General features: G+C 64.4%; 1 protein-coding gene across 1 annotated transcript in view; it reads right to left on the bottom strand.

Moving 5' to 3' along the window:
* Window positions 1-11,222: 11,222 nt before the first annotated feature.
* Prss38 (protease, serine, 38) overlaps window positions 11,223-12,510 on the bottom strand; it is a gene marked incomplete in the record, with an annotated part of 3,485 nt that continues 2,197 nt past the window's right edge. The window contains 3 exon segments of the mRNA XM_005414263.2: window positions 11,223-11,641; window positions 11,769-11,899; window positions 12,200-12,474. Coding sequence (XP_005414320.2) covers window positions 11,390-11,641; window positions 11,769-11,899; window positions 12,200-12,474 — 658 coding nt within the window.

Consider the following 12,510-nt stretch of genomic DNA (forward strand, 5'->3'; position numbering starts at 1 on the left):
GACACACAGCCCCAGGCCTGGGGTCAGCAGTGAGTGCTGCCCCTCCCGCATCACCAGCTTGTGCCCTTGTGCCCCAGGGCCCGCTGTGCCATCCTACACAGCTTTCTCCCTGATGCATCAGCTAGAGCCCTGAGGGCTGCGGGCACATGGTGGGTATGCTGTCCTCTACGTCCATCCCAAGGACTGGCCATCCCAAGGCCACGCTCAGCCAAACTGGGCCCCTGCTGGGCCCCATGCTTTCCTGACCAGCCTCAAACTCCCTTCAAAACATTGAATGCTGCTGGGTATACTGGTGCACACCTGTGGTCCCACCGCTAGGGAGGCTGAGGCAGGAGGATTGCTCTGAGTTTGAGGCCACCCTGGACTACATCATGAGTTCAAGCCCAGGCTGAACTGCATAGAGAGACCCTGTCTCCAAACTGCCCCCACAAAATGTTGAGTGCTGGCACCTCCTGCGGGCATCCTGCCAGGATTGGCTCTGCCCCCTGTGTGCCCTCAGCGATGGGTGCTCCGGGAGTGCCCTTTACACTGCAGCTTCTCCAGGAAGAAAGCCTGGCCCAGGCTCTGGGGGAACAGCCAGGGACAGGTGAGAGGGACACCGCACACTCAGGGCCTCATGTCCCCACCCAGGGACAGCCTGCCTCTGCCTCCGTCTCACTGCGTTCCCAGCGTCCCGGGTCTGTGAGCTGCTCCGCGGCTCCCGCCTTCTCCGCGGCTGCTGGGTGGGACCAGGCACCCTCCATCCCTGTGCTGGGCGAAGGGATGGTGCGTGTTTTCTGCGGCCTTGGGTCAGGCACGTGTGGCGTGTGCACCTCCTGGCTGCGGCCCACGACAGGCTCTGTGCTCACAGCCTGTGTGCTGCGTGGTGTGTGGCCGGGGCCCAGCTGCAGCGCCTCGCGTCTTTGTGTCTGCTGGGCCGTGTGCAGGCCGAGTGAGCCCTGGGGCCGCTTCCCCCGGGGCTGCTGTCCCACCCACCGGGCAGGCTGGTGCACAGGCGCAGGGGGACCAGCTGGAGCGGGGTCCCTGCCCTACCGTTTCCCCTCACTGGTCCCGGCTCCTCTGTGCTTGCGACCAGGCGGGAGGGGCTCTGTGGGGGGCACTGGGGACCCTCCACGTGGCCAACTGCCCTCGCCCACTGAACGAGCACACGTGCGCACACGTGCACCCAGAGTCCTTCACACTCCCGGGTGGGGCTGGGGGAGGGGCTGGAAGATGGGGGCCTCGAGCTACAGAGGGTTTGTGGGGTGGTGTGCGGAGGGCTCTGGGGAGCCCCACGTGCTAGGAGGGGAACTTCCCGCCCTACCTGCTTCAAGGGAGCCAGGTGGACTTTCTGGAATATATTTATTGGAGGAAAGAAAGCTTCTGACCGAGAGAGACAGAAGGGGGCCCGAGTGGTTGCCTGCGACCCTGCCTTTCCTAGGGATTTCTGTGTGTGCGGACACCAGAAATGGAATTCAGAACCTTGCGCTTTGCCAGGCAGGCGCTTGTGCCGCTGAGCTACATCCCCAGCCCTTCTGGGGATTTTATGGAGCAAAATCACAAGGTGAGGCGGGTCCAAGGTGGGGAAAGACGGGAAATCACAAGTGGGCATGAAGTAGGATAAAACTACAGCCAGCCAATGAGATTACAAGCATAATTGTTCAGGTAAAATGGATTAAATCAGGATCAAATGGGGAAGTGAGTTGCGTAGCAAGCCGGCATGAATACATGGGGGCCTTTCCTGTAGGGGGTGGGGTAGTGACTCTTCCTGGCTTTTTCAAGGTGATTGATACCTACTTAGAATATCAATCCCTGAGGTCCACCCCTGGGGAGGTGTGTGGGCACATTTGTTTCATCTTTTGTCCTGAGGCCTGGCCCACAGCAGGAGTGCCTGTCTCTCCCACAGTTGCAAGATACCTTGCCTTCCATACTGGCTCCTCCGAGGGCCGGCCCTGTCTGACTCCTATGACACTTCTATCTAATATGTCTATCCACTCAGTTGCTTACAATAGCAGGGCACACCCCCCTTGCATCTATTTTGGGGGCCCTTTCTTGGGGGGACAAGAGACCAGAGCTGCTCTCTGAGCCCACGCCTCTGCAGTGCCAGATACGGACCTAGGGTCACCCTGCGGGTTCATGGAGGCTCCTGATGCAGGGACAAGGAGCCCAGCACACCCGCTCCTGGACCGGCCGCAGGTGCCCTGGCTCTGATGTGGAAAAAGAATTTTGAGGACTTGTCAGTAAGAGGCACTGCAAGGGCTTATTATGCAGAAATTAAGAGGTGCAGACTCAAAAAAATGGAGTGCAGGACCCGAGAGAGGGGGAGAGAGAGAAAACCTGATTTCCTGGAATAGGGGAAAGTTGGCTCTTCTCTCCTCTCTCAAGGGGCGGAGCCCCACGGGTGCTGGCCATTTTCCAGGGGTGGTGGGCCCAGTTTGTTTGTTATAGGGCAGGTGATTCAAACTCTTTGGTTCGCTTGACCTGCTCCTTCCTCATGGGACCGGATGCTGCCCTCTGCTCCATCCATTCGGCTCCTTCCTGACTCAACCGCGGGGACAAGGACCTGGGCACCGGTGGCCGGCCGGCTGGATCCTGGGGTCACACTCCTTGAGGGGACGATTTTGGTTTGGGCTGTGGTCCCTGTCCGCTTGCTTCTTCCCTCCCACCCGGCTGGGCCGCCAACCCTGAGCAGGGCTGGGGCCGTCACCGCGGAGGGTGGGGCAGCCTGGGTGAGGCGAGGGCCCTGTGAGCTGCTGCTGGTCAGGAGTAGAGTACTGCTCTCTGTGGACTTGTGCAGCTGAGGCAGATGCAGGGAGAGGAACCAGGCTGGGCCCCTCCTGTGCCTGGGCTCCCCGCCCGCCCTGAGGATTCCCGGAATTCTTTCCGGGCTGCTGGAGGGAGGCCTGGCGTGTGCTGCTGGGTCCCTATCCCTGGGCAGCCAGGCTGGATCCCACGCAGCCTGGACCACAGGACGTGAGACACCACTGCCCACACTCCAGGGGAGGTCCTGAGCCTGGGGCTCCTGACGGCAGGCACTGCAGAGGCACAAGGACAGCTGGAGACAGAGAGAGAGAGATGAGGGAGGGAGGGAGGGGATGCAGCAGGGCAGGGGGTGGGGGCAGCGGGCGACAGGACAGAGGCCGGCCTTCCTGAGCCTGGTGCGGACACGAGGTGCCCTGGGCTCCTGACACAAGCTCCGCTGTGACCCCGATCCTGTGCTCTCGTGGCCCTGCGAGGCTGGGTCCAGCTGGCCACCTGCCATCCTGGTCTACACCCATGTCCACGCCCTTCCGGGCAGTCTGGCGGGCGGGGGAGAGCTGGAGTGCACACAGACCGTGCCGGGGAGCTTCCCTCTGCTTCCGGTCCTCAGTGGAAAGAGGCCTCACAGGAGAAGCAGCCTCGCCGGACCCCGCCTGCCCGAGCCTCCGTTTCTCTCCTGCATGTCCACAGGCAGCTGCGTGCTGAGCCCGGTTCACCGTCTGCTGGCCGCCGGGGCGGGAACAGGGCTCGAGGGACAGGGACGGAGGCTCCCCTTCTGCCAACCTTCAGCTCTGCCTGAAGGTGCTCAGGTTGGCCTAGTCCCTGGGGTCTTCTGCCCAGGGCCACCCGCACACCCGCGGGACCCAGGCGGAGCCCCAGCCTTGAGCCCTGGGCCTGTGGGCCGGCATCACGGGAACAAAGTGTGCTGCGGGCAAGGTCTGTCCTGCAGGCTCCGCTTCCACTCAGCCTGGGGCAGGGGCTGAGGTGCTCTGCCCAGCCCCTCAAGGGACAGTGGTGCCCCTGCCTCCTGGGCGGGGAACTCCGGCCGGAACAGAGACAGAGTCTCTTCAGGGCAGTGACTCCCGGGCCTTGTTCCCCTGGGTGCAGTGACCCCTGGGAAGAGTGGCTGGCAGTTGTCCAGGGGCGTGGTCCCCCGGCCCGCCGCAGGGGGCTGCTGCTGGTGTGCACAGGCCACAAGGCGCCCACCCCCAAGGGCCTTCGCCTTCCACCCCAGCCTCAGTTTCCCCACCTGTGGGAGGTAGGAATCCCGAAGGTTTTCTGGCCGGAGGGTGGCGATGAGAGCCGCCTGCCCTTCTCTGGGCCCTGTGGGAGAGGCGGAGTGCGTCCTGCCGGGGTGTCCACAGCACCCGCGGCCACCGCGCCTGCTGCAGCCCAGCGTGTGGGTCAGCAGTTCAAGGCTGCAGCTGCGGTCCCAGGCCAAGAGCTCAGCCTCCCAACCACTCAGCCCCCTGCACCGCCCGCAGGAGGGGCACCGTGAAGAAACAGGGCTGCAGGGGCTGGGATCCCTCCGTCACCTGGGCCTGCCTCCTCGGACCCCACGGGCCCAATATAAGGGCCCCAGCCGCCCAGGTAGTGGCCGGCACTGCGCATGCGTTATTTCACTTGCTGTGTCCTCGTGCCAGGGCAGGACTGGGAGGCCCTAGAAGCGTTGCAGTGAGCCATATGTTAGTCTGACACTGGCCCTAACAGCCTCTTTGCTGCACGAGCGGGGACTGTGAGTCAGGCCTGGGAGACCCCAGCCGCCACGCAGCAACGGCCGTGCTCCACTCCAGAGCCTGCACTCCAGAGCGCGTCTGCGGTCCAGCTGCCGGCGGCCCCTGCTCCCACCAAGCTCCCCAAGAGGTGGCAGTGTGTGGGGCAGCCGGGAAGGCCCAGCCAGAGCTGCCGATACAGGGCACCTGCACGTGTGTGTGCAGGAGTATGTGTGCAGGAGTGTGTTATGTGTGCACAAATGTGCTCCAGGGTGCAAGTGTGCGCATGTTTGCTGGAATGTGTGTGTGCTTATATGTGCAAACGCTCCTGTGTACACGAGTACTTGTATGCACACAAGTGTGCAGCTACGTGTGTGCATGGGTACATTGTGTGCATGGATGTGCAGTGTGCCACTGTGTGCTCCAGTGGGGTGTACTGCATGCACAGTGCGCTCTGTGTTGTGTGCAAATGTGTGCTCGAACATGCACACGTGTGCAAGTGTTGCACGTGAGTGCACGGTTGCTCGTGTGTGCACAGGTGTGGTCCAGCATGAGTGTGCATCGTGCATTTGTATGTGCACCAGCGTGTGCCCATGTGTGTGCATGCATGGCTGCACTTTGCACTGGGGTGTGCACAGGTGTGCTCCCAGGTGGGTGCGTGGCTCCTGTAAGCCTGTTGTGTGGCCTCAGCGTTCACCCCCACCTCCCAGGGCCTGGCCAGGGCCCAGGCGTCAGCCCACGGCCCAGGCACCCCTGTTCAAGCCCTGTGCCGGCAGGCTCTCCTCTCGCCTGGCCTTGTTTTGCCGTGGGCACCCAGGCCTGTGCTGGGCTGTGGGGCTGGGCAGGGGGCAGGCTGGAAGTCACCTGTCTCTGGGTGGTGGCAGGGACAGCTCTGCAGCCCCTGGACTTGCAGCCTCCTTGGCCCACCCCACCCGCAGAGCCGTGGCCTGGGCCCCATCTGCCGAAGCCCTGGCCAGGGTGGTGCGGCCGCTGTCAGGTGCAGAGCCTCTGGTATGAGCCACTGGCCCCCCGCCTCTTCATGGTAGGAGCAAGGACCAAGCCTGTTCAGGGACTGGGACCGTCTGAGACGCTTGGCCTGCAGGGGACGTTTCCTGAGGCGGCCCCATGTGTGACACTCGTGCCAGGGGCTCACTCCGGGAGGCACGGTGCCTGGTTTCCCTAGGCTCTAAGGTAGGCACTCTTCCTGGGCATGAGAACCCTGCAGGGAGCGACAGTCAACAAGCAAGCACCAGCTGCCTCTGCAGCCCTCAGGCTCAGGGTTTGGGGCCTCTCCAAGGTGGCTGGGGTGTGGTCCTCCAAGTCTTCTGGGGTTGTGTGACTGCTGTGTGGGGTGGCCATGGCTGCAGGCCTGTTTCTCTGTGCGGGCATCTTTCCTCTGTGCTGCAGACATGTGCAGAGGCATCACCTCTGCTGCGCCCTGCAGGTCCCACAGGCCCAGCTCCTGGCAGCCCAGGTTCTCGAGAACAACCGCACTGCTTCTCTCCCACCCCGAACACCCTCCAGGGCCGTTCTTGTCCCCAAAGGCACGTCCCCTAGAAGCTGGCTGCCCTCCCGAGGGTAGGGCCGGAGAAGGGGCTGAGGGGCGGGGTCCTCCCTGCATCAGATCCACAGGAGGACAGGCAGGGCCGCTCGAGAGCGTAGGGACCCCTGGCTGGTGTTCTAGCACAGGGCGAGTGTTGGCTGGAGGGACCAGCGCCTCAGGGCCCTGCGCCAGGACAGGGCTGTGGGGGCTCTGAGCAGGTGCCAGGAGCTCCAGGAGGCCTGGCCCCGTCCTGGTGGCAGTGAGGGGCACGGCTGGCTGGTGGCAGTCTGTGGCCCAGCGAGGACAGGAGGCCCTGCAGCCCAGGCAGGAGGGCCCTGAAGGGAGGCCAGGCCAGGCGGTGGCTGTGCAGGTGTGCTCGCTGGTGCGGCTGGGGTGGGTGCTGGACGGCAGCTTGGGACCACAGGTTTGGGGCCACCGTGTGCCACCGTCAGCGGGCTGCCCCGGCTGGGGGTGGCGGCGCTCCGGGGACTGGCAGAGGCGCCATCACCTGAGGAAGTCAGCCAGGTGGGTGCTGTGGGACCTGCAGGCCGGCGGCCTGGCGGGGGGTGTGACGGGCCCGCTGCTCCGCGCTCAACGGGTCTCAGGCGGGCACGGATGGCCGTCAGGTCTGCCTTCCGCTCCCTCGTGTTTTATGAAAAGGGAAGAGGAGGGGAAAAGAAAGAAAAATAAATGAAGCCTCCCACAAGGACCACACAGCGTGGCCGTGGCCGGCAGCCGCCGCAGCGCAGACCGAGCCTCTGCCGGGCGCTGCCGCGGCCAGGGGGGGCCCCGTGGCTGGCTCTGGGGAGGGGTGCGCCCTGGGGTCCCTCTGCTTCCGCAGGGCTGGGGGCTTGACTGGGGCCCACAGAGCCTGGCCATACCCTCCCCTCAGGGCTCCCCAGGGTGTCCCCTCCCTGCACCCCAGCCACCCGCCGGGCGCCCTGTGGGGGACAGAGGGGACGGACGGGAGTTCGACAGGGAGGCAGGGGAGGGTGGCTCCCTCAGGCCTCAGAAAGAGACAGTCGCAGGACCTTGCTGTGTGTTCTCACTGCAAACAGAAACTCCGACCTCTGCCAGAGGTCCCGGATGTGTAGGACCCCGGGCACCTGCGACGTTCCCACCACACTTATTCCTGGAGGCATTTGCTGTCTGCCGGCCCACCAAGGGTCCCCAGCCTCTGGGTGACCTGGGGACCCCTCCCCCAGTGCCCCCCCCCCCCCAGTGGCCAAGCGCCTCCCCACCTCCAGAGCCCTCCCCCTGCCTCGCGGGGCTGTGCTGGGCGCCGGAGGCTCTGGGGATCTCTGGGGACTGAGTTACGGGGCGCGGACGCGCGAAGAACCAAGAGCCCCACCCTGGAGGGAGCAGCTGGCCTGGGGCTCTGAGCCCTGAGCGGGCGGGGCGGGAGGGAGGAGGGCTCCTGGGCTGGGGAGCCCCAGGCGGGTGGAGGGGGCGCACCCAGCCCCGCAGCCCCTTCCCCTCCTCTGTGCGCCCCCTGGGGGCTGCCTCCCAGCAGAAGCGGGAGGGGCCTGCGGCCCGAGACTGGCTGTGTGGGGCCCTGCAGGGACAGGGGACCCCGGTTTCCTCAGCAGCTCGCCCTGCCAGCATAGACCCCACCCCAATCCTGTTCTCCTCCCAGCCCGTGGACGGGGCGATGCCCCAGCCCGACCCGCCACGGCCTCGTGAGTCCAAAGCCCCGCACCGTTCGGTGACCGCCGCCAAGAAGCTGCGGAAGGCCGGTGTGTCCACCCTCACACTGCCCCCGTCCGGAGTCCTCCCTACCCAGGGCCCAGGCCCGCAGGAAGGCCCCGGCTGGCCACTCGGGGAGCAGGTCCCAGCCGTCATGCCACCGCAGTCTCCTCAGCAGTGGGGCGCTCGGCCCGTCCTGCGGGGCCAGCTCCCCTGCAGGAGCTGCGCGGGAACGAGCTGTCGGTGCATCTCCCTCGTGTCTCGCTGCTCACACCCCAGAGCAGGGTGCCGGCCCTCCCGGGCAGCGCCAGGGACCGTGCCAGGGGAGCTGGGGGCACTTGCACTGCCGGCTCCAGGGCTCAGGCGGCCCTGCAGGGTGCAGGAGGCCCTGATGGGGGTGGCGCAGTGGGGGCCGGGCATGGGGTGGGGCAGGGGTGGGGCCTACACTCGGATGCACACTGCGTCCACGAGAGCGGGACATGACCCCACTCGCTGCCTGCCCGGGCACCCGTGAGCACTAGAAGAGCACACGGAGGTGGGCGGTGGGGTGCAGCAGGGCACAGCCTGGGGGCAGGGAGGGGGCTGGGGTTCTGGCCGCCGGGCAGGGAAGCCTGGTGTCAGCGTGTGGTTACAGGGGCTCTGCGGGGACCAGGCCCTGACCTCTGGCCCACGCCCTGCCCCGCTGGCTGCCAGGGCTCCCCCGCCCCCATCCTGGGCGTCCTGGGGGCTGAGCCTCCTCTTGCTCTGCAGCCCCTCCTGGGTTCCCTCTGAGGGTGTGGGCTCCGGTCCTCCTGTCTATGTCAGCCGGGAACTGCAGCTGTGTGACCCTGGCTGTGGGCCCTTGCCAGCAACCCAAGGGACGTCCTCTCAGCGTGGCTGACCCTGGTGTCCTCGGGGGCCAGCCCGGGCCGCGTGTGGGAAGGGTCTTTGGCCTCACAGGTGCTGCCCACGGAGCTGGCTGGTGCCCATGCCTGCTGTCCTGGACACAGGCCTCCTGGGGGATGTGGGCAAGCTGGACCCGGAGTGGAAAAGGCTGGGCTGCTGGAAGGGGCACTGCTGCCTGTCCCTGCGTTCCGTCTGTGGACACCAGCGTGGCTCCCGCCTTGGCCCTGTGACTCGGGAGAGGGGGTCCAGGCGCTGCGGGCCGAGCTGGGCCTGCCGCAGGGGCCCAGACCCTGCAGCCCCCACACCGCGGCCGGCCGCCAGCTCTGAGCATACGCTGCCGCCCTCGCCGGTGCGGTGAGCAGTCTGGCGTGCCTCAGTTCACAAACGCGTGTTTGTGAGCAGTGTGGTTCACAAGCAGAAGCATTTGGCAAAATTTTGTCTTTGTTCTCAAGCTCTGCGCCGGGTGAAGAACACGAACGTGGCCATCTTTCCCAGAAGCGGGAACGAATTAAGTTTGCTCTCGAGCTGAGGCGCTGCTGTACACTGCGCAACCGACTTTCGTGTGGCTTTGACCCTACGGCCCTTTGGGCTGCGAAGAAGCTCATACCGTGCGCGCGCGTGTGCACACGCATGACTGCACGTGTGGGCTCTTCACAGACGCTCTCAACGCAGAGCCACACTGCACGAGCACAGGAGCCCACTGTCCCCGCCTGTGTGAGCGCCTCTGCTCTTCCTGCTGAGGGCCAGGCCGGCTCACGCGGGGCAGTGGGTCGGGGGCCTGTGGAACGTCAGACGTGGCCCTGTGGTGCTCAGGATGTTCCCCTGCATTCCTGCTCTTCAGCCCTGGGGGTTGGATCCAGAGCCTTTGTACTGAGCTACATCTCCAGCTCTATTAATTAATGAGCTCTTTTGATCCTCCTGCCTCAGCCTCCCAGAGTGCTGGGCACCACACTCAGTTGTTCCTGGTTTATTGGGCTTTTGTCATGAAAGAGATTGACTCTTGTCAATTTTTTTTTTTTTTTTTTTGGTCTTTTTGAGACAGGGTCTCACTACATAGTTCAGGCTGGCCTTGAACTCACCATGTAGCCCAGGCTGGCCTCAAACTCCAGGCCATCCTCCCGCCTCAGCCTTTTGAATGCTGAGATTATAGCCGTTCATCAAACTCGGTTTTAAACTGTTGATTTTGGTCTCATTTTTTGTAATTGGAAATGGGTTTTGGATTTCTCAAACACTTTTTGATACTCTTCTTTAGCAGTGCAATGAAGTGATGAACGATACCCATGGGTTTCCTAATATTTAATCCGCAAACGACTGGAATAGATCCTACTGGATTATAAAGCACTGTTTTAGAAAATAACGCAGGACTCCACGGGTTCACTGGATTTCTCAACTTGCGCCTGTGGGCTGGACTGTCCAAGCTTGCACTAGGCAAGCTCACACTGCTGTGTCCACACCTGCCTGCCCGGGGAGGAAGGGAAGGCACCTTCTCCGGCCCTGGGCTGGGCCCAGCCAGGGCCGCAGTTGGGTCAGTGCGGTTCCCAAGGCACCCCGCCCAGGGAGGCTTTCCCTGGGAGGAAATGTCTTCTATCACACTTCCCCATTTCGTTTATGGAATTTGGTTTGTTTAAACTTTCTATCTCGGCAGGAGGTAGTTTTTTGGGGGGTTTTTTGGAGACAGGATCTCGCTATGCAATTCAGGCTGGCCTTGAGCTCACTTTGTAGCCCAGGCTGGTCTTGAACTCGCAGTGATCCTCCTGCCTCAGCCTCCCGAGTGCTGGGATTACAGGCGTGCGCCACCATGCAGGAAGATAACATTACTTCCTTGCATTAACATTTACTTGCATAGAACTGTACTTCTCTTACGGTTTCTCACATTTTGTTTCGGTAGTTTTCCTCCTGGTCGGTTCTTGTTTTGTGTATTTGTTCTTACTTATCTTGCTGAGGTGACCTCTTCCCACCTTTTTATCTTTATTTAAAGCAGCACTCTGAAGTACAGGTGTCCCTTGTCCCGTTACAGATGGGCTCCAGGGCTGGCACCACACCTGTGGGCCCCAGCCCCAGGTGACTCGCACGGAGCCCAGCCCCCTTCCGAGGGACTGCGACACCGGACGGCCACGCCAGCGCTGTGGAAACGGTCCTCACCCTGCGCTCGTGCAGTCCTTCCGGGTATTTTCGGCCGAGGTGGCTGCATCAGGAGGAGGAGCGGTGGGCACCGGGCCCCTGTGCCCGCTCATTCTGTGGTGGCTTCCGCGTGGGCCCCCCAGCCCCTCCCTTGTGCCGCCCTCACTCCGGTTCAAGTTTGATGTTTTCAGCACTTTTCCACTTACAGGTTAGAAACCTTCCCAGTGACCTGTGCTCTCGCTTCCTTTTTTTTTTTTTTTTTTTCCGGTACCGGGAATTGAACTCACGACCTTGCGCTCGCCAGGCAGGCGCTGTGCCGCTGAGCTAAATCCCCAGCCCCTATTATTATTATTTTATTATTGTTATTTTCCTTGCTTCCACTCTGGCTGTGCGCCCAGCTTCCCCCGGGTGCCTCCTGAGAGGCTCCCCAGGGAGCCGCAGGGATGGACGCCTGCGCCTGGCAGGCCTGGGCTCTGCTGGGCGGGCGGGAGAGGCCGTGGCTGCTCGGGGCCACAGACGGGGCAGGAGCTGAGACGCTGCTTCGAAAACGTTTAATATCTGCGCTTCGGGGTCTCCCGCTTCCCGCCTCCCCCTCCAGCCCGCTTCCCCGCTCGGCCCCTTGCAGGCACGGCTGGGCCCAGCCTTGACCCTGCCTGGCCATGGCCAGGCGCCGCGTGGGGGTCCGGGCATGCTCCGGTGGCCCTCAGACTGCCAGGCCGGCCAACGCTGTCACAAGCACGCTGAGGAAGGACGCCCGAGCGGGGGCCGGGGCAGAGTTTGGCTGGGACGGAGGGGGTGTTCTCTCCATGTGGTGGCGGATCCAACGGGAGAAATGGGAAACCCGGGCAAACACTGCGGGGTACAGCTGCTGGGCGCAGCCCAGGCCCCAGCTCACGATGCCAATCTGCACCCACGTGTGGTTGACCTCGCACACCAGCGGGCCCCCCGAGTCACCCTGCAAAGGAAGGGCCTGCTGAGATCGTGGGGTGCAGCGCCCCCTTCCCACGGCTCCACAGGGCAGTCCGGGCTCCCGCCCGGCAGAGGCCCAGGCCGTGCCCCCACACCAAGCCAGTGGGACACACCTCGCAGGCGGTCTCGAGCTTCCCAGCGCACAGCATGTCGGGCTGGATTGCGGAGGGCCCGTAGAGGATCCTGCACAGGGTCTGCGAGACCAGGGCCAGCTGGGCCTCCTGCAGCTGGTTCGAGGGCGGGCCTGGGGAGAGGGAGGCCAGGTGGCAGGGGGGCAGGCGGCAGGCGGGCGGGCTCAGGGCACAGGCCCCGCCCGGCCGGCCCCCAGCCTGGGTCCCACCACGCGGAAGCTCCTCCCCCGCCGCAGAGTGCTTCCTGCTCCCCAGGGAAGCCTCGGGTCCGCGTGAGGGCTTGCGCCTGCTCTCGGACCGTCCCCGGCACGTGGGTACGCCCGGCCTTTCCCAGGCTGCACCTCCTGCCCGCCCCACGGCGGCCCCTGCTCCAGGGACCACGCGCGCCCCTGCCGTCCCCCCGCCGTCCTCACCCTCCGGGGACACCAGCCCCCAGCCCGCGACCCAGCAGACCGCGCTGCCGTCCAGTTGCAGGGTGGGCGGCGGCAGGCACACGGGCCGCACGGCGTCCGAGAACTCGATGGGCGACTGCAGCTGCACGAGCGCCACGTCCCCGCCCACGGGGTGCCCCACCTCGTAGGTGGGGTGCAGGATCACGCGGTGCACCGCGAACCACTGCGTGTGCGCGCCGGCCACCCGCAGGTTGGTGAGGCCCACGTACACGTCGAAGGCGGCGATGTTCGCGTACCTGCGCGGAGACGGAGAGCCGGGGCTGAGCGCGGGG

Source organism: Chinchilla lanigera, unplaced genomic scaffold (assembly GCF_000276665.1).
Source record: "Chinchilla lanigera isolate Chin_1 unplaced genomic scaffold, ChiLan1.0 scaffold00180, whole genome shotgun sequence".
Lineage (NCBI taxonomy): Eukaryota > Metazoa > Chordata > Mammalia > Rodentia > Chinchillidae > Chinchilla > Chinchilla lanigera.